Source organism: Paroedura picta, chromosome 1, assembly GCF_049243985.1.
Source record: "Paroedura picta isolate Pp20150507F chromosome 1, Ppicta_v3.0, whole genome shotgun sequence".
NCBI lineage: Eukaryota > Metazoa > Chordata > Lepidosauria > Squamata > Gekkonidae > Paroedura > Paroedura picta.
The window spans coordinates 2311270-2332754 of NC_135369.1; the positions used below are offsets into that span (position 1 = coordinate 2311270).

The window sequence follows — 21485 nt, forward strand, 5'->3', positions numbered from 1 at the left end:
AGCCGAATGTCCTGGATGGTTAAAAATTTCCCCCACACCTGTTTCTGTCATTCAGCATCTGAAATCACTCTGGTCTGCAGCTATAAAAGCTGATGGACTCACATTCTAGCTGTATCTTAAGAAGGAAGCCGTCCCTTATGAAAGCTCCTCTCCTGCCATGAATTTTTCCAGACTTTCAGGGGCTCCTGAATTCAAACTCACACCTTGAATAAAACTCTGGTGGCCTTAAAGGTGCCACTGGACTCGCGTTTTGTTCAGGTTTACCTAGTTTGCGGAAAGCCAAGAGAGCAGGCCTTTCTGACCTCCTTCAGCAGGCCGTTCCATAAGGCAGAGTAAGGTACACTGCTCCTGGTGGCAAAGATCTCTCTCTCTCTCCTTTCTCCCGTCCAGGACAACAAGTTCAAGCTGCGCATAATTGAGGAGAAGGTGACGTCTCCGACAGCCACAGTCTACAGGTGAGAGAAAAGGCTGGATTCAGGTTTTTGCACTCAGAAGGCCTGGTTTCTGATTGGCCATTGGAGATTTGCTTGGCTGTGCCGGTTTATTTGCAGGTGTTGCTTTGGCCGTGGCGGCGGCTGCTGCAAGACGAGGCTCTTCACTTTGAGATTGTGGCCGCCGTTTTCTGTTTGGCTGCACCTCCAGTGGCAGCCATTTTAGTAGTAATAACCACAATAATAATTTCTAGCCCGCCCTTCCCTGGTAGGCCCAGTGTGGGTAAATAACTTTACAAGCAATCATATATAAATTCAATAAAAACATTAAAACTATTAAACCTTCTCCTCCTAATAATAATTTTAAAACTTTTTGAGGTTGGTCATAACTTGGAGGGGCTTCTATGGGCTTCTCAGCCAGGGAGGCCTTGCTGTTTATACCCGGCCTCAACCAAAGGCCTGCTGGATCAGCTCTCTTTTGCAGGCCCCGGTGGACCCAGATCTCAGGCAGAGCGTCCCTCTTTCACTGTGTCAGAATTACAGAGATGCCACAGGCTCAAATGGTTTGGGGACCTCTGATCAAGGGAGATGGCAAAGTGAAGTCTGGTGAAGAGACTGGAAGGGAGGGGTCTAGCTGGATCCAATTCAGCATGACCCTTTGCAGGCTACTTATCTTGATTTTCTCGGTTCTGGAGTACTTTTTCGCCACTGGAGCATTCCTCGGGCTTCAAGAAACCCCAGAAATGGCACAATCGTGCAGAATGTGGTTGAGAAGCAGAACTGTGGACACGCTCACCTGGGCCCCCTCCCCACCTCCTCCAGGCCCTTCATTGGCTATTTTGGGAGAGGGAGGAGGGTCGACATGACCCTATATGGTCTCACCTGGCAAACGTTTAACAATTTTTTAAAAAATATGTAAAAAATAACTGACTGCCACCCATTAGGGAAACCCCTCCAGGGCTGCCAAGAAACCCTGGCTGAGACAGCCTGCCCTAGTGTGACCGGGGCAGTCCACAGGGAATCCAGTCTGTCCTCAGGCTTCCCGTGATGCAGCTGTGGCTTCTGTTTCACGCCTGCAGGTGCGGCACGCTAATCGACCTGTGCCACGGCCCCCACGTCAGGCACACGGGCACGATCCAAGCACTGAAGCTGCTGAAGGTGGGTGTTCCGGCCCTTCAGCGAGGGAGGGGGGGCCGCGGTACTCCCTGCCACTCCAGGGTTTATCCCGGGTTCAGTCCCCATCATGGGGACCAGGTAAGAGGTGGCGGGAAAGACCTCACCTTGAGACCCTGGAGAGCAGCTGCCGGTCTGAGCAGGCAATACCCCCCTGAGCGGTCGGATTCACCGCTGGGCAGCTTCACGTGGCCTCCTCTGCCAGGTCGGTGCAGAGACGTTGATTCTTACGTTGCACTAAACTCCTCCTCCGGTTCTCCTTGGCAGAACGCCTCTGCCTACTGGCGAGGAGACCTATCAGCGGAGCCTTTGCAGCGCATCTACGGCATCTCCTTCCCCAGCGCCAGGCAGTTGTCGGAGTGGGAACACGCCCAGGAGGAGGCCGCGCGGAGGGACCATCGGCGGATCGGCAAGGTGGGGGCGTGAAAACAGCAGGAGGGTTGTGCATAATGCACCTCGGGGGGGGGGGGGCGGGGGGACACCACGGCTTCCGGTGGAGAAGTCAGTCCTTTTCTCGCCATACAAGAATTCATTGGCACTCCATGAAATAAATAAGCAGGAGGCTTTGGACAGAGGGAAGGCAGCCCTTCCCCCCCCCCCCCCAAGGAGTCACCCACCCATGGGAATTACGGCCAGAGCTACAAGATCGCTTCAAGCATGGTTTAGAGCAGGGATAGTCAGACTGCGGCCCTCCAGATGTCCATGGACTACAATTCCCATGAGCCCCTGCCAGCGAACTGCAGTCCATGGACATCTGGAGGGCCGCAGTTTGACTGCCCCTGGTTTAGAGAGACGTGTGGAGCAGAGGTCCTTTAGTGGCTATGAGCCGCTGTGAAGAGGTGGTCAGTGACTCACTAAACTTCATTCCCTGCCACACACTTCCTTAGTCTTTAAAGTGCTTCTGCACTCTTGTATTTTTCTAACATTAGTCCCAAGGTCTAGATGGAGGACTCTGCCGGAGCAGGGATGCTTTGCTCTCTTGGTGCTCGGGAGGGGGGGGGGGCAGCAGTGAGAGGGTTTCTAGAGTTTTTGCCCCACTGATGGGCCTCCTGATGGCCCCTGGGCTTGGGCCACTGTGTGAGTCAGAGTGTTGGGCTGGAAGGGCCATTAGCCTGACCCAATATGGCTTCTGTTATGTTCTTAAGAGCTGAATTGATAAGCCCAGGTTAGAGAACGAATGGGAAACAAAGAAAGGCCCTGCTGGATCAGCCCTGCCTCCTGTCTCACACTGTGGCCAACGAGGCATGGAGGTCAGGACCTTCCTCTGATGTTGCCGTCTGGCACTGGTGTTCAGAGGTTGACTGCCCTTGAATGAGGAGGCTCTCTTTATGCACCACGGTTAGTAGACACTTGATTGACCCATCCTTTGAGAAGCGACCTAATCCCCTTTGGAAGCAGTTTATTCCCGTGACTATCCCTACATCCCCTTGAGTAAATTCCACATTTTACTCCCTCTCTGTGTAAAGTAGTATTTCCTCTTACCCGCCCATCCAATTCCGTGGATGCCCTCAAGGTCGAGCCTTTGGGGAGAGGGAGGAGAAATTCTCTCTGTCAGCTCTCAGTGCCCCGTGCATCATTTTATGACCCCCCCCCCACAAGACCTCTCTCTCCTAAAACAGAGAGGTCCTCAGCTCTCCTTGGAGAGGTGCTCCAGCCCCTTCGTCATCTTGGTTGACCTCCTCTGCACTTTCTCCTGCCGCTTTGCTAGCTAAGGGGACATTCACAGCCTGGTTTTCATTTTAAGAGCAAGAAACGCCTTTTAAAAATGAAAAGTGAGGTTTTGGCAGCTGCTCAATCCTGTCCCCAGGGGAATAACGCATTTCCACGCGAGCTTTCTTCGCTTCAGTTGGTGTGTTTCAAGCACTTGAGATGTTTGGCTGCTGCACAGACGGCCCCTGGGAACAGGACCTCTCTGGGACGGAGTGACCCATTCCTTGCTCTGTCCCCCTCAGGACCAGGAGCTGTTTTTCTTCCATGAGCTGAGTCCCGGGAGCTGCTTCTTCCTTCCGAAGGGAGCCCACATCTACCTGACTCTCATGGACTTCATTAAGGTGCTCCTTCTGCTGCGTGGGGTGGGGGCTGGAGAGCTGGGCTGGTGTCTGGAAGAGCCACGTTCGAATCTCCACACTGCCACAGGAAGTCTATGGGTGATCATGGTCCACAGGTGCACCCCTTAGGGGAGCTCATTGGGGGGAAAGGAAGGGTAGCAGTGTAGTAAATAAAGAAGGGGAAGAGAGGCCATGTCTGGAACCTGGAAAATCCAGCGTTTGGCTCTCAAAGGGAACCAAGACTCTGTCAAGCTTCAACAGCCAGTGCAGAGGAATATCCCAACTCAACCCTGAGTGCTTGCTGGGGAACCTTCGGCCAGACCTACCTCTCAGGGTTGTTGTGAGGGTAAAACGAGGCAGAGGAGAGCAGTGTAAGTGGCTCTGGGGATAGAAATGAAGGGGATAAATAAAATAACGCTTTTAACTAATTAGAGAAGAAAAGAGCTGGGGTTTTGTACCCCTTTCTTACCACCCAAAGTAGTCTCCAAGCAGCTTACAATCGCCTCCCCTTCCTCCCCCCACAACAGACACCTTTGTGGTAGGTGGGGCTGAGAGAGCTCTGAGAGAACTGGGGTAGGCATGGGCAATTTGGTTTGGGTAAGCTGAAAAGTAGCCAGGCACTCTGCGTGGGGAGGGATGGAAAGGGAGTGGCCTTCCTGGCACTCTCAGCTGTTTGGCTTTCTCCTCCTCCCTTCTCAGGCACTGGAAACGCTCTCTGCTGCCTGGGATGGGGGGAAGCATGTCCACAAACCCCCCTCCCCCAAACATTTTGTGTTTGGCTGAATCAATTGGGCTGAATCTGAAAAGGGCAAAGGAATAGTTCCTGGTCAAATCTGAAACATTGCGAATTTGTTTTGCACGTTCCCATGCCTGCCCTGTGAGGAGAGCTCCAAGAGAGCTGTGACTGGCCCGAGACCACGCAGCTGGCCGCATGAGAAGGAGGAGTGGGGAAATGCCACCCAGTTCTCTAGATCAGAGGCCACTGCTCTCAACCGTGACGCCAAGTCAGACCAGAGATCCAGGCTATGGCCACCTTCTGGAATAGCCTCATCTTGAGCTACTGCTGGATGACCTCAGGGATACAGCTCACACTCCTTCCCGGAGGGGGCGGGGTCACAAGGCCCAGCTCAGTATATTACAAGAGCCAGCTTGACTCTCAAAATACCCCAGAAATCTGGTGGGGCTCCTAAGATGCAACTGGAGTCGAATCTGGTTCTTCTCTTGCATGCCAACGGGACCGCCCTTTGAATAAATCCCAGTCCTTCGTTCTTCCCGCTCTTGGGAGAGCACAAAGGCCAGAGACGGCCAGACCCTGCAGGGGCCGGAGAAAGGCCCCCCCTCCCCCCAGTTGTATGGGTCGCAGTCCAGTTCCCCTGCAGCAGCCACTCTCGTGTGAATGGACTGGGCGCTCCTGCAGAGCTCCCATTCTGGTCAACTGGGCCTGCACAGGGAAGCACCCCTCTCCCCTGCCTGCCCTCAGCGGTGCCCCCAAATCTGCCCCTGCTGTTTGCAGAGTGAGTACCTGAAGCGCGGCTTTTCCGAAGTCATCACCCCCAACGTCTTCAACACGAAGTTGTGGGAAGCCTCCGGACACTGGGAGCATTACAAGGAGAACATGTTCTCCTTCCAGGACAACCACGAGACGCTGGCCCTGAAGCCCATGAACTGCCCCGGCCACTGGTGAGTTATGGGGCGGAGGGGGGAGGCCGAGGAGGGGCTGCGGGGAGCGCCCTGCCAGGAGGGGGAAGGGCTGCGGGAGAGGCGGAGATCGGGAAGCTCCCACAAGGGAAGGTGGATTTCTTGAAAACACCTCTTGTGGACTGAGAAACCATTGGACATGCAGAGCACAGATAAAATCAGCCAGCTCAGTGAATTGTTACGTGGTTCATCTTAATAACTACAACTACTACGACGACGTTATTTTTGATTAACAGTCCCATTAAAATAAAGGGTTGGGGGTTCTTATGTTCTATTGCTGGGCGTCTTTCTCTGTTGACCTTCCAAACCATGGGGATCTTAGTCTGCCTCCGCTGCCTCTGAGGTTTTAAGAAATCAACCAGACACATTCACAAGCCTCTGTTTGTGGCCACGAGGACTGGAATCGTGCTGCGTGAAAGGCAAAGTGCTTAGGAGTTCTGCACCCAATACGGCATTTAGGGCTTCTTTTCCTGTGCTGCTGGGAATCCGGAGACACGATGCCCTGGCTATACCCCGCTTATTTGAAATGCTTCCAACCCTCTCTTCTTGTCTTTCCCCGTAGTCTGATGTTCGGGCACCGCCCCCGATCCTGGCGGGAGCTGCCCCTGCGGCTGGCCGACTTTGGGGTCTTGCACCGAAAAGAGCCCTCGGGATCCCTGACGGGGCTGACGCGCGTTTGCCGATTCCAGCAGGACGATGCCCACATCTTCTGTGCCATGGACCAGGTGAGAGTCTGCAGGCGTGCCGAGGTTCCCTGGACTGGCTTCCCAGCATGCACCAGCAGCGCTAGAGGTTCAGCAGATGGGTGTGGAGTTCCTTGAGGCAAAACGTCTTTCCTTGCTCCCCGGCCCCAAAGAAGTAAAGCTGGCCTCGACCAGGACCAGGGCCTTGTCAGTCCTGGCCCCAGTCTGGTAGAACGCTCTCCCTGGGGAGATCAGCGCCCTCCAGGACCTTCAACAGTTCCGGAGGGCCTGCAAGGCAGACTTGCTCTGCCAGGCCAGGAAATTAAGACAGATGAAACACTGGCCCCCCTGCTCCCAGAACACCAGTCCACCCAACAGATATTTCCCCCTTTTTGTAAGGTTTTAAAGGAGGTAGTTTTAACTTAAAATGCATAATAACTGCTTCATCCATGTAAATGATTTATTTATACTTCACTTTTTACCCGCCACTCTCGACAGTGTCGTCTCGTAGTGGCTTACAAGTAAAAAATACACAGTATATCCCAAGGGTAGTCAAACTGCGGCCCTCCAGATGTCCATGGACTACAATTCCCATGAGCCCCTGCCAGCGTTTGCTCCAGGACATCTGGAGGGCCGCAGTTTGACTACCTCTGGTATAACCCATAAAACCCCATTCAAAACATTAAACAATACCGAACAATGTCAAAAGATGGCGGTATAAACTTCTTTAGTCCTCCTCCTGACTGACCCAACTCAGCTCTTTTAGCCTGCTGGTATAAAGAAAGCTCTCAGCAAAGGACGCTTAGCCTAATTAATCATGTTGTATGTTTTTTCCTGTTGCTCCCCGGTGGGTTATTTATTTATATATTTATAGACCACCTCTGTCGAACCAGTCGTCTTGGGGTGGCTGGCATCATCAGTTAATGTATAATACGCTTAAACAGAGAACGAGGTGGATGGATGGAGTCCCTGAAGCAGTAGGTGCAAACTTAAATGGACTCCGGGGAATGGTAGAGGACAGGAAGGCCTGGAGGATCATTGTCCAGGGGGTCGCGATGGGTCGGACACGACTTCGCACCTAACAACAACAACAACGCTTAAAATCATTCGATTTGTTCTCCATCTTGCGTACTTACGCTTTCCCATCACTTGACGTGTTGAAATCCTGGGAGCTGGATAAAACCCAGGCCTGGGTGCCGGAGAAGGATGCTGTATGCGGCCAAGAGCCGGCACAACAATCAGAAGCTTCAGTCTGAAGCCCCAGGCTGAAGCCTCGCAGAGGGTTGTGCAGTACGGCGCACTTCAGCGATCCCTGAAGCCCGAAACGGCCAGCGCTGGAGCGTGGAGGGGAGGGGCACCGCGCCCCTCCCCTCCACACTCCAGCACTGGCCGCTTCGGGCTTCAGGGATCGCCGAAGGCCGCCAGACCACACAACCCTCCAATCGTAGATTCTTCTCCCGCGATCTGAGATCTAGTCAAGGCTGCATTAAGGAAGGCCTGATGATGTCCATTGTACAATTGTACAACTGTTATGTTATTTTTAGAGCCTCTTGTGGCGCAGAGTGGTAAGGCAGCCGTCTGAAAGCTTTGCCCGTGAGGCTGGGAGTTCGATCCCAGCAGCCGGCTCAAGGTTGACTCAGCCTTCCCTCCTTCCGAGGTCGGTAAAATGAGTCCCCAGCTTGCTGCTGGGGAGTAAACGGTCATGACTGGGGAAGGCCCTGGCAAACCACCCCGTATTGAGTCTGCCATGAAAACGCTGGAGGGCGTCACCCCAAGGGTCAGACATGACCCGGTGCTTGCACAGGGGATACCTTTACCTATGTTATTTTTTTAAATCTTTATTTTAAAATCTTTTTATATTAGGCTTTAATATTTTTAGTCTGAATTTATTTTAATTATATTGTGTGTTAACGTACTTGTTTCATTGTTTTACTTCTGTTGCGATGATCGTTACGGGGTAAGGCTGCAGCAATAAACTTATTTGATTACTTACACTTAAAATCATCAATCCAATTGTTTGTTTGTTTGCTTGACTTTGCGCCTGTATGGTTTAGCAGTCATTCCGAGGGGAGATGGTTGTGGTGGGACAGCCCCCCCCGCCCTGTGTCATGCTTTCTCTCCCCCCCCTCACCCAGCTGGAAGGGGAGATCCGCGGTTGCCTGGAGTTCCTGCAAGCCGTCTATTCCGTTTTTGGATTTGCGCTAAACTTCTACCTCGCCACCCGCCCTGACCAATTTCTGGGGGACTCTAATCTTTGGGATCAGGCGGAGCAGGTAAGCATGCCCCCCCTCCTTTCTTGTCAGTTGTGTAGGCCCTGCCCCCCCTTCCAAATTGGTCTCCCCCCCCCCCCAATCCCAGGCACTCAGGTTGGCTTGGTGGATTCCTGCTGCGTGGCAGGGGAGCGATCGGAAGTGAAGACCTGGGAGTGAACCCAGCACCTGCCTGGCATCTCCCGAGGCTGTTCCTGGCCCCTCCGTGCCAAGACTCCTGCTGACTCCCTTCCTCTCCCCCTTTCAGCTCCTGGAGAAGAGCCTGCGGGACTTTGGCCTGCCTTGGGAGCTGAATCCCGGGGACGGCGCTTTCTACGGGCCAAAGGTAAGGGGCTTCTTTCTGCGCTGGCCATCCCAGGTGGTCTTTGGTTGCCCCCTGGGAAGAAGAGGGGGCATGGTATTCTCAGTGTTTTGCCTCTTCCTGTAAGACCCCTTCGGGGTCCCTCCCGGCATGGCCCCCATCGTTGTGTTCGGAGGCGCCATCTGCTATGCTGCCTTCCTTAGCATGCCCAGCTTAGTTTCGCTGCCACTAAAGGCTCCGGCCTTAGAAATCTTAGTTGAATCGAAAGAGTAGGAGGAAGAAGAGTTGGTTTTTATACCCTGCTTTTCTCTACCCGAAGGAGTTTCAAAGCGGCTTTCAATCGCCTTCCCTTCCTCTCCCCACAACAGACACCTTCTGGGGCAAGTAAGGCTGAGAGAGCTCTGAGAGAACTGCTATGTGAAAACAGCTCTACTAGGACTGTGACTAGCCCAAGGTCACCCAGCTGGCTGCATGTGCAGGAGTGGGGAATCAAATGCTGCTCTCATATCCACGGCACCACACTAGCTTAGTTACATTTGGTAGAATTACAGAATGGCCACATGAACACATGACGATGCCTCATGCTTGTAAGGTCGGTGGGGCTGAGAGAGCTCTGGGAGAACTGTGGCACGAGGTCATGTGGAGGAAGAGTCCGTGCTTGCCTCTCAACCACGACACCACGCTGGCTCCTTAGTGTGAAAGCTGTGTGTGGCTGAAATAGTTTATCATGTTTGTATAAACAGGACCCTTTAAAGAACCCTTCATGGATTACAAGGCCAGATCTCCCAGGAGTGATCCTGTGGCCAGCCGTGCTCCTTCACTGCAGCCCACTCCACTGTCCGGTCTCGTGAGCTCTCCACTGGCGCCCCATTGCCAGTCTGAGTTGGCAATACGGACTTGGACGGGCCAAGAAACTGCTTCCGTCTAGGGCTCCTTCCAACATATCTGGGGCAGCTTCAGCCGAGGGCAGACCTGCCATGGAAGGCAAAGGCCTTTGCCAAAGGTCCATTTAGAAAAGAGATGACTGAGGAGGGGGACAGGCCAGAGGCCTCTGGAGGTGCTCATGAGGGGTAGAGGGGGGACCAAGAGGACTTCTTCTCCCCCTCACAGAAGACTAGAACCCGGGGGCCTCCGGTGAGACTGATGGGCAGGAGGTTCAGGGTGGACAAAAGGAAAAGCTGATCTACACCCAGAGTGATTTTAATTGCGGAATTCACTGTCGGACGATATAGCGATGGCCTCAGGAATATACAGCTTGGAATGGGAGTTGGATAGAAACTTCATTTTTGGAGACACTGATCCCCTCAATCCCAGAGCCAGGAGACAACATGGGGGGGGCGGTATATCTCGGCCTCTGTGCCCTGTTTTTGGCCTTCCCAAGGGACTGGCTGAGCACTGTGTGAAACAGGAGGCTGGGCTAGATGGACCCTCCCTGGTCGGACCCAGCAGGGCTCTTAGGAAGGCCCCAGGCTCCATGCCCTCTTTTTGGCCCTGCAGAGGAACTGGCTGGCCCCTGTGTGAGACAGGAGGATAGACTAGGTGGATCATCACTGGTCTGACCTATGGGAGAGCTCTGGTATTTTTTGGATGTTCCACTTTTTCCAAACCTCCCCCCAGGGCCGTCTTTCCAGACCATTCCTCTCCGCAGAGGCCTGGTCTTAATGCCCCCCCAGAAATCTGTATGGGTGGGGGGTGTTCACAGCCAGTGCCATGCCCAAGAAACCCCTCAAGTTTTCTTTGTGTCTCAAGGTCCATGAGTGACCCCTGGGCTAATTTCGTGTCATCCTTGATTTTTTGCAAAAGGCGTTTTGTCACCTCCAAAAGAGCCCCCTCCTTTTGACGGAGCTGCCTGTCAACTCAGCATTCCCATCTCTTCAGGAATCTTTGGTCTTTGCAGAAACCAAGCAGAGTCTTGCCCGGCTTCATGCCGCTCGGCCAGAACTGACACGGGCCGCCCACGGGGTTGCTTGCGCCAGGCCCATGCGGTGGTTTCGTGCTGGACAAGCAGCAGGACACGTGAAGAGGACCTTGTGACCCTTGGGCCAAAGGTTGTGGCTCAGACTGGGGCTAGTTGCAGAGTTCACTTCTGGTTTTGACACCTTAGACAGAAGCGGGGATCTACAAGTTCTGCATTTTATTCTGGCCTCCTCCTGCATCCTGTAGGTCAGAGGGGCCCAGCCTCTGCCTTGAGGGGAGTAATGGTGCTCCTCGGGAGTCATGAGGCGAATGTTTTAAGGCGGTGATGACTGGAACTCCCTCTGCCTGCTTCCCCATGTATCTTCACAGCTTGGATGGGGAATTCAAAACAGATCTCAGCGCTTGAACATAGCGGGTCTCTGTCGCATTCCTGAATGCTTCAAAGAGAGGCCACCCACCGGAAAGGGAAAGATTTGTACATGGGGGGGGGGCAGAACATTCAGGCTTCCTACACTCAACAGTGGCCTCCTTCTCCCTCTCGTGCCGTGACTGTAGTGAGGGTGAGTGCACAGAACATGGGAGGCCTGCAAAGGAGGCCAGTGTGGCTAATGTGGCAGGCTAGGACCCTGGGCGGTGTGAGTTCGAATCCCCAGTTCATGAAGGTTCTGTAGGTGACCTTGGCCCTGTCACAGGCTACCTCACAAGATTGTTGTGGGGAAATTTGTTTGTTTATTACATTTCTTACCCGCCGCTCCCACAAGGCTCATGGCAGGTTACAATACGTGCTTAAAAGCCCCCATAAAACCATCCCCTAAAAGCACACTAACAATAATAGATAAAACAGAACAGCAGCGATTAAACCCAGTTAACCCAGGACCCAAAAAACTAACTCCGTGGGGAGGCAAAAGAGGAGGGGTTGATAATACCACGCTGCCGACTAGGTGTCCCAAGGGGGGGGGGGGGTCCTTGTTCTCTCTTTGTGCCCCGGCCTCAACCATAGACCTGGCGGAAGAGCTCCGTCTTGAAGGCCCTGCGGATGCTGAAAGCTCCTGCGGGGCCCTCAGCTCTTCCGGGAGCTCCTTCCACCAGGTCGGGGACAGGGCCGAAAACACCCTGGCCCTGGTTGAGGCCAGTGGTGCTTCCCAGGGGCCGGGAATGACCAATACATTTAACCCCGCAAGGCCCTGCAGGGGCATAGGGCGAAAGGCAGTCCCTCAAGTATGTGGGTCCCAAACCACGTAGGGCCTTAAAGGTCAATACCAAAACCTTGAACTGGATCCGGGCCGCAACTGGTAACCAATGCAGCTGCCTCAGCGCAGGCTGGATATGGGCCCTCCACGGTGTTCCTGTGAGGACCCTAGCAGCTGCGTTTTGGACCCACTGCAATTTCCGGATCAAGCCCAAGGGCAGGCCCGCGTGGAGCAAGTGGAAGAGGAGAGAATATAGATAAATGCCAGTGCTTGCTAAGTGCACGCTCAAGCCTTGGAGAGCGGAGAGAATCTTAGAAGAGCAGATTTGTGCAGGTAGGAGGGTTCCATATCACTTTCCCCTCTTGCGTTATTCTGCAGGCTTCTAGGCACAGAATTCAGCTCTAAGGATTCATAGAATCCTAGGGTTGGAAGGGACCTCCTGGGTCATCTAGTCCAACCCCCTGCACTATGCAGAACACTCACAACTACCTGCCCACCCACAGAGACCCCAATTTCATGGCCGAGTGATCTCCCTCACCAAAAATCTCTAGAAGCCATCCTGGCTTAGACAAAATTCACCTACCATTCCACAATGGCAATCAGCAAGGATAGGCAAGGAGGGGCCAGGAGAGACAAACACAGACACATCCCTTCCTGCCCACCCACTCACAAGCTGTCTACATTCACAGAATCAGCATTCTGTCAGATGAGTATCTAGCTTCTGCTTAAAAACTGCTTTAAAAAAAGATGGAGAACCCACCATCTCCCAAGAAAGCCCGTTTCACCAAGGAACTGCTCTAACTGTCAGGAACTTCTTCCGGAGGTTTAGTCAAGAATTCTTTTGAATGAATTTGAACCCATTTGTTTTGCTGTAGTTTGTCTACCTCCCTCTTCAACTGGGGTGCCCAAAACTGAACACGGTACTCCAAGTGAGGCCGAACCAGAGCGGTACCATCACCTCCCGTGATCTGGACACGATACTCCGTTTGATACAGCCCAAAATCCCTTTGCCTTTTTAGCCACCGAGTCACACTGCTGACTCATGTTCAATGTCTGGTCTACTAAGACCCCCAGATCCTTTTCCCATTTACTGCTGCCAAAACAAGTCTCCCCCATCCTATAGTGATGCATTTGATTTTTCCTACCTAAATGCAGAATTTTACATTTTTCACTGTTAAAATTCATTTTAGCCCAGTTTTCCAGCCTGTCAGGATCATCCTGTATCTTAATTCTCAAGCCACCTACCAGTAATAGGATCCATAGTGCATTTTACCAATTTGTCAATAATTCAGAACCTTATCAAAGGCCTTACTTAAATCAAGTTAAACAATGTCCACAGCATTTCCCCAATCTAGCAAGGTAGTAACTTTCTCAAAAAGGAGATACGGTTAGTCTGACATGACTTGTTCTTGAGAAAGCCATGCTGACTCTTAGTAATTACAGCCATCCGCTCTAGCTGCTCAAGGACCAACTGACTGATGATTTGTTCTAACATTTTGCCAGCTATAGATGTCAAGCTGATGGGTCAATAGTTACCCAGATCCTCCTTTTTTCCCCTCCTTGAAGATGGGGACAACATTTGCCCACCTCCAATCTTCTGGCATGTCACCTGTTCTCTAAGAATTGTCAAAAATAATGGACAGAAGCTCAGAAATTAAATCTGCAAGTTCTTTCAGTACCCTTGGATACAGTTCATCTGTCCCAGAGGATTTGGTTTCATTTAAAGGAACTAGGTGATACCCCCTTCAGTGATCCTGGGCCACAAGTTCCATCCCTCATCACATGAAATTATTTTGCCACATTGAGCACGATTCCCTTTGCAAGAGAAGGCTGGGGAGAAGGAGGAATTGAGCAGTTCAGCCCTCTCTTCATCACAATGTCACTTTCTGGTCCCCACCATGGTCCTACCCTGGCCCTATTCTTTTTCTTACTCTGAATATAACCAAAGAACCCTTTTTAGTTGTTTTTAGCATTTCTGGCTAGCCTAAGCTCATACTGACCTTTAGCTTTGCTAACCCTCTCCCTGCAAGCGTTGTAGGGACTCTCTCTCTCTGTCTCTCTCTCTCTCTCTCTCTCTGTCTGTCTGTCTGTCTGTCTGTCTCTCTGTCTCTCTCTCTCATGTGAAATGCATCCTCTGCCCTGGGGGTGGCACCATGAGCACAGATCCCTCTCCTTCTAACTAGATTTTTTAGCTGTCGCTATTAGGCCCCTGAGTGACACAAGAGTGTTGGCCTGGAGGGGCCTCTGGCCCTGCTGGTGGAACGCCTGGTGGGACCTGAGAGCATTTCTGTGTCTCCCTTCCTTCCAGGTGGACGTTCAGATCAAAGATGCTCTGGGCCGCTACCACCAGTGTGGCACCATCCAGCTGGACTTCCAGATGCCCCTTCGCTTTGATCTCTCTTTCAACAGGTGAGTTCTGTGGTAGGGCCACCTGGTCAAGCCTTGGCAGGAGAAGGCCTGTTAGATCAGGGGTAGTCAACCTGTGGTCCTCCAGATGTTCATGGACTACAATTCTCGTGGGAATTGTACTCCACGAACATTTGGAGGACCACAGGTTGACTACCCTTGTGTTAGATCTGGTACAGTTACACACAATATCTGCTTTTTAAGATATCAGAAGAGCCCTGCTGGATCAGACCAATTGTCCAGCTAGTCCAGCATCCAGTAGTCAACTAATTCCTCTGGGTGGCCAGCAGCAAGGCAGAGACACCAGGGCCTTCCTAAGAACCTCAGAAGAGCCCTGATGGGTCAGGCCAGGGAAGGTCCAACTAGTCCGGCATCCTTTCTCACACAGGGGCCAGCCAGTTCCTCTGGAGAGCCAGTACCAAGCCATGGAGGCCAAGGCCTTCATAAGAACCTCAGCCCTGCTGGATCAGACCAATGAGGGTCCATCCAGTCCAGCCTCCCATCTCACCCAAAAAAAGAAGAGTTGGTTCTTATATGCCACTTTTCTCAGAGTGGCTTACAGTCGCCTTCCCTTTCCTCTCCCCACAAATAACACCCTACCCTGTGAGGTGGGTGAGGCTGAGAGAGCCTTGATATTCCTGCTCGGTCAGAAAAGTTTTATCAGTGCTGTGACTAGCCCAGATTAGAAGTCAGTGCCCATAACCACTCCACTAAGCTGGCGCTCTGGAGGGCCAACAACAGGTCAGAGAGGCTGAGGCCTTCCCCAGATGATGTCTCCTGTCTCTGGGATTCAGAGAATTAGTGCTTCTGAATGTGGAGTTTCCCCTCAGCAGCCATAGAAAATACTTAATCCCCTTATAAAGCTGTCTACTCCTGTGGCCATCCCTACATCCTCAGGCAGCGAATTCTACATTTTGAGCACTCCCTGTACAAAGTACAAAGTAATATTTCCTTTTGTCTGTCCGGAATCTCCTTTCCCATCAGCTTCATTAGATGCCCTCAACTTATAGGAAGAGGTAGAAAATTGTCCCTGTCCGCTCCCTCTGCCCCATGCATAATTTTAGAAGCCCCCATCTCTTTTCTAAGAGGAAACCCCCTGTGCCCTTGGCCTTCCCTGCTGGGAAAGGGGCACCAAATCGCTCATCCTCTTGGTCGCCCTCCTCTGCAGGAGAGCCCCATCTGTCACTCTGCCCGCCTTGGTGGACTCTCGTGAGTCGGGCGTGGGACGGCCTGGGGTTCTGCCCCCCTGGGGCTTGACTGGGTTTGGGGCAATCCAGGGCTCTGCTCAAAACAGCCACCCTCCCCCCTGCCTTGGGCACAAATGTCCAGATCACATCGGGCAGCGCACGTGTGGGTGAGCACAACTTTTTGACAATGCAGAAGCTGGTGGGTCTGTCGTCTACGTCTCACTCCCGGACTTAGGGCTTGTGGTTCCCTTTTCCCTCCCCTTTCACCCCCCAGCTTTCATAACTTGTCCTGCCACACTGTCTGACCACAAAGAGGAACTGCTGAGGGCTTGGCGCATTGCTGTCAGCGCAGGTGGCTGGGTAGATGAAGAGCCAGTGGGCGGGGCGCAACGCAAGCAGTCACTGGGACCCCCCCCCCTGGCCTCCAGAATGACTAGGCTGGATGTCACGGCTTCTCCCAAGCTGAGTACATTGCAATAATAAAAATGTTGTTGTTAGGTGTGAAGTCGTATCCGACCCATCGCGACCCCATGGACAATGATCCTCCAGGCCTTCCTGTCCTCTACCATTCCCCGGAGTCCATTTAAGTTTGCACCGACTGCTTCAGGGACTCCATCCAGCCACCTCATTCTCTGTCGTCCCCTTCTTCTTTTGCCCTCGATCGCTCCCAGCATTAGGCTCTTCTCCAGGGAGTCCTTCCTTCTCATGAGGAATCCTTTGCTTTTATCTTGCGCTATCCTTGTTGCCTCGGGGCGGTAGACAGTATTTTAAAAACAATTCACAATAAACAGTAAGGACAATATATCATGAATATAAAAAAACCCACCCATTTATTTAATTATTTTTGCATTTATACCCAGCCCATTTCCTACGAGCACTGAACAGAGCTTGGCAGGGTTTCCGGTCTGTGGATGATGTTTTGAGAAGGGAGGCCTCCATCTTGGAGTGTCATTGATCCGGCGTTGAGCAGGGGGTGGGACTAGATGTCCTCTATGGCCCCTTCCAACTCTATGATTCTATGATTCTACCTGGTCTCAACCAGCTCCATTCTCATCAGGCCCACTTTATCTCTTAGGGGCTGAGGGCCCTAAGCAGATTAGAAACTGCCTGATCTTACAGTGCTTTGGAGGGCCACGGCACGGCCTCTTCTCCCTCCCCCTGCTGCCCCTTCTCAGAAGCGGCCTCCTCCTGCCCAGTAGGCAGAAGCGTTCAGCGTTTCCGTGGCATGAGCCTTGAGCCGGCCCGACGTCCTGAGCTCTGGTGTGTCTCCTTCCTGCACAGTAAAGTTGACGGAGCGCCTGAGAGGCCAGTGATGATCCACCGGGCGGTCCTGGGCTCAGTCGAGAGGATCCTGGCTGTCCTGGCCGAGAACTACGGTGGGAAGTGGTGAGTGGCACGGGGCGAGGCCGTGGCCTGCGTGGGCTGGAGGGCAGAGGCTCCTGGCATGGGTCTGGGAACCATCTTTTGAGAACAGGGGTACAAGCACCGGAGCGCCACAGGAAGCCTGTGCAATTGGGGGAGGGTCCCCACCGTGCTGCCCACGAGTGCCCCCACACCCACCTACTGTTTTTAGGAAGTGGGCGGGTCCAGAGAGGGCATCTGCCCAGCAAGGCTGCTGATTGGCCACTGGGGATGAGATTAACTCTGCAGATTTCCCCCCTTAATGTTGCTGTGGCGGCAGCCACCCCCTCAGCCGAAGGATCCGCACTGCGCGGCTGAAGTTAAGCCGTGGCAATCTGCTTGTGGCCGGCTCCGCCTTCTGTGGCGGCCATTTTGCTGCTGCGGCCATCATGCCCTGTCCCAATTCCAGATGTCCCCAGAGGCTCGAAAAGGTTGGGGACTTCTGCTGGGCACGTTCCAGATGTGACGGAATGCTTGCCTTGTCCCAGGCACAGAACTGTAGACCCTACGATGAGGGGCGGGGGGAGGCACGGATCCATGGGGCTTTTGAGCAGCTGTCCACTGTGGGCCATCCAGGGGCAGAGATGGCAGGAGGGAAAGAGCTGGCTGAGAATCCTCTCTCGGCTTCCCTTGCAGGCCCTTCTGGCTGTCCCCGGCCCAAGTCATGGTCATCCCCGTGGGCCCAGATGCAGAGGACTACGCGCAGGAGGTGAGGAGGGGCGCAGGTCCCCTGGAATCTCTCCACATGGGACTGACACAAAGCCCCCACCTTCTTAGATCCTGCCATTCAACGAGAGTATGTGGGGTGGGAGTGGGGGGAATCCTGTAGGAATTCCACTTTGAGGAATCCCAAACAATTATTGATTTAATCAGAGTCCAGAGGCACCTTTAAGACCAACAAAGATTTATTCGGCATGAGCTTTCAAGTGCAAGCACCCTTCCTCAGACTTTGATTTACTTATTTATAATGTTTATTAGCTCCCTTCCTTCTGCGCAGAGCTCAAGATGGCTTCAAATGTAGATGGAATGCATTGATCTTATTTTAATATTTTATTTTATTTACACACTGCAACTCCTGGACCAGCCATATCGCAGCAGTTGACAATGAAATATAAATCAAAATCGCAACCATCTGTCACGGCTAAAACAGAACCCCCCACCCCCGCCCACCACATAGTCCCCTCCTTCTGCCAAATTTCTTGGGGTTGGCGCTTGGAGGAAGAGCCCAATGGCTCCCAGGGGGGAGGGGGGGCAGGAGAGACATCCCGACGGAGTTGGCTTAGCAGCTGCACCTGCCGTTCTTCAGGGCCCTGCTGACACCCCCTCCCTTCTCCGCATTGCAGGTCCACCAGCTCTTCCGGCAGGCGGGGTTCATGGCGGACCTGGATGCAGACTTCGGGTCAACCCTCAACCGCAAAGTCCGGAAAGCTCAGCTGGCCCAGTACAACTTCCAGTTCGGTAAGCCCGGAGCGCTCCCTCTCTCTCGGTCACACGTGGCAGCCTCCACTTGTCAGGAGGACAGGTCGGGTCATACCTCCTGGCTCCGTTTGAGCCCAGGGGCACCTTGAAGACCCCCCCGAGTTTCATTCTGGGCAGAAGCTTTTGTGTACATGGACGTTTCTTGGGAAAACAGGTTGAAAATGCTTGGAAGAATCAAGCTTTGGCTTCTTGGCCTACTCTCCATGACACGCAGGAGTCAAATTTGGCATTCCCAGGATGGGGCTGCCTCCATTTCAACGCCCTGAGAGCGCAGGGCCTCATGCCTTTGCCAAAATTGTAGGCTGAGTCCCGAAGCGTTTCAGCGTGTGGTCTCGAGAGAGGCTGGCCCCGGGCATTCCCCGAAGAGCGTCCCAGCCTGATGGGAATCGGCCCTCCTTCTCTGTTCCGGTTAGGCACCTTGGCCCTCTGCCTTCTAGGTGAAAGAAGCCAACCTAGGAGGAGCTGCCTGTGCCCATCTCCGCCCAGACATGTTCTGTAGGCAGGTGGCTTGTCTTCTGAGGAGGTCTGGGGCTGGGGAGGCAGGGGCGGGAGATGAAGCACAGAGCTGGCAGGGGACTCAAGTCCCACCCTCTGCTCAACGCAGGATTAACCCAAAGCATCCAGGAGAAGGATCTGTCCAGCCGCTGCTTGAAGATGGCCAGTGAGGGGGAGCTCCCCACCTCCTGAGGCAGCCCCTTCCCCTGCTGAACTAGACTCCTAGAATCCTAGAGTGGGAAGGGGCCATGCAGGCCACCTAGTCCCACCCCCTGCTCAGTGCAGGATCAGCCTCCAGCATCCAGGAGAAGGATCTGTCCAGCCGCTGCTTGAAGACGGCCAGTGAGGGGGAGCTCCCCACCTCCTTAGGCAGCCCCTTCCCCTGCTGAACTAGACTCCTAGAATCCCAGAGTGGGAAGGGGCCATGCAGGCCATCTAGTCCCACCCCCTGCTCAGGGCAGGATCAGCTTGAAGCATCCAGGAGAAGGATCTGTCCAGCCGCTGCTTGAAGACGGCCAGTGAGGGGGAGCTCCCCACCTCCTTAGGCAGCCCCTTCCACTGCTGAACTAGACTCCTAGAATCCTAGAGTGGGAAGGGGCCATGCAGGCCATCTAGTCCCACCCCCTGCTCAGTGCAGGATCAGCCTCCAGCATCCAGGAGAAGGATCTGTCCAGCCGCTGCTTGAAGATGGCCAGTGAGGGGGAGCTCCCCAGCTCCAGAGGCAACCCCTTCCACTGCTGAACTAGATGCACAGAATCCCAGAGTGGGAAGGGGCCATAGTTCTACTTTGTGAGAATATCTGTAAGAGACTTGTGACTGTCCCAAGGTCACCCAGCTGGCTGCACTTGGAGGAGTGGGGAATCAAGCCTGGCTCTCCAGATTAGAGTCCACCACTCTTAACCATGACACCAAGCTGCCTCTCCATCAATCAATCAATCAGTCAATCGTAGAGTGTCCAGGAGTTCTTGCTTTCTGCAGTGGGTCTGCTAGGCTGCTGCACTGGTGCTTCTCAGGCTGTGGGAATGACTCCCCAGGGAGTCTGGCAACTGAACCCTGCATTGTGGCTTCAAGGGACGGGTGGGTCAGAGTGCCGGATGAGGCCCTGCCAGAGCCCAAAAAGAACGGGCTGCCCCAGAATCCTTTACGGTGGGGCCCGGGCCCTTCGGGGACAGAAGCGCTGCGCCGTTCAGGCAGCCAAGAGGAAGCCCTTCCCTGAAGCGACGTCTGGGCCCAGGCTGGCAGCCGTGACTCAGAGGGCACCATCGTGCAGGAAGTTGGCATGCCCCAGCTGCTGCGGCTGAAGTCCCAGTCTGGCTTGTGCAAGAGAGCTCGTCCCAATATGAGGAAATGAGCCACTTGTTGGGGAGGGGGGAGGCCGCTTGGATTTCCCACCGGAGGGGCCAGACGGTTTCGGCCTGGCGATGGGAGCCGTTGACGGCTTTGCCCACTCCGCTTTGCGTGAGGTGCCCGTAATTCAGCTGCTGGGCTCGGGCAAGGGAGGGAGGCAGGGCAGGGAATTTATTCCACCCGGAACTTCGGCCAAGGAACACAAGGGCTCCTGAAGCACCTGGTTAAATAAAAGCAGGGGCCAAAAGGTTTCTTTGCCAGCGTGGCGCAATCTGGAGAGCTGGGTTTGATTCCCTGCTCCTCCACGTGTAGCCAGCTGGGTGGCCTGATGCCAGTCACGGTCCCGTGAGAGCTGTTCTCACAGAGCAGTTCTGGCAGGGCTCTCTCAGGCTCACATAACTCACAGGCCGTCTCTTGTGGGGAGAGGAAAGGGGAGGCGATTGGAAGCCGCTTTGAGACTCCTACAGGCAGTGAAAGGAGGGGTATAAAAACCAACTCTTCCTGCAGTAGCACCTTGGTCCAGCTCGGGAGAGGTGCTCAGCAGCTTTCTGTGGCTTCATGGGCAGCCTTTTGTAACCAGGGTGGGAGGTGGGGGGTGATGGGGAAGAGCTCTCTCCGCCTGAGACCCTGAAAAGGATGGTCTCATCCCATAGGAGGCAGCCCTGTGTGCTCACCTGCCCGTGTCCCTTCTTTGCTTTCTGCTCCAGTGGTCGGCCGCCAGGAGATGTCCAACCGCACCGTGAACGTCCGTAGCCGCGACACCCACCAGCACGGCCAGCGGGGTCTGCAGGAGGCACTAGGCCGGCTCCGGGAGCTGCAGGCCTCTCGGGCCAGAAACACAGAGGAGCTCTTCTGAGCGGACGCCTGGCACCTGACCCACTGAGAGGGGAAGCCGAGTCCTGCAGCACGCTCACCCTGCAAGGTCCGCCTGAGTCTTCCGAGCATCATGGAAAGAGCTGCAACTGATCGGAGCCTCCCCTGGAATCCGCTTGGCCCTCTTGCTGACCCCTTCATGGGTCAGAACTCACCTGGGCCCCGGGCCCCCACCGAGTCCCACCCGGCCTGCTCCGTTTCCTTGGGGACTCTTGAGGGGTAAATTGCAGACAGGGAAGTCTGCTGAGCATATACTGAGCAGGAGGGCGGGGAAAACAACCCCCCTCCCAGCTACTTCATGAAAGGGGGAGCCAGCTGGAGATGCCCCTGGAGGCCTACCATTAAAGCCCCAACCTTGAGAAGGGGGAATGTGTCTTGTCTCCGTTGGCTGCATGGAGATCTCTTGTTTTTTTGTTGTTTTTTTGGGGGTGGGGGGTGGATACACACTTTTCTTGGATGCTCTAGGATGCTTAGGGCTGATCCTGCGTAGAGCAGGAGGTTGGACTAGATGGCCCGTTTGGCCCCTTCCAACTCTGTGTTTCTATGTTTCTACGTTCCGTTTCTACCCAGGAGGTCCCTTCCCACT

General features: G+C 53.9%; 1 protein-coding gene across 3 annotated transcripts in view; it reads left to right on the forward strand.

Moving 5' to 3' along the window:
• Positions 1-21279, forward strand: part of TARS2 (threonyl-tRNA synthetase 2, mitochondrial) — a 35377-nt gene extending 14098 nt beyond the window's left edge. For all 3 annotated transcript variants that reach the window (XM_077319528.1, XM_077319538.1, XM_077319546.1), the window contains exons 6-18: positions 391-455; positions 1511-1589; positions 1872-2018; positions 3557-3655; positions 5166-5332; positions 5913-6075; positions 8169-8306; positions 8551-8628; positions 14020-14120; positions 16586-16690; positions 17342-17414; positions 18049-18163; positions 20734-21279. In XM_077319528.1, coding sequence (XP_077175643.1) covers positions 391-455; positions 1511-1589; positions 1872-2018; positions 3557-3655; positions 5166-5332; positions 5913-6075; positions 8169-8306; positions 8551-8628; positions 14020-14120; positions 16586-16690; positions 17342-17414; positions 18049-18163; positions 20734-20882 — 1479 coding nt within the window. In that variant the 3' untranslated portion in view covers positions 20883-21279. The remainder of the gene's footprint in view (positions 1-390; positions 456-1510; positions 1590-1871; positions 2019-3556; positions 3656-5165; positions 5333-5912; positions 6076-8168; positions 8307-8550; positions 8629-14019; positions 14121-16585; positions 16691-17341; positions 17415-18048; positions 18164-20733) is intronic.
• The last annotated feature ends 206 nt before the right edge of the window (positions 21280-21485 follow it).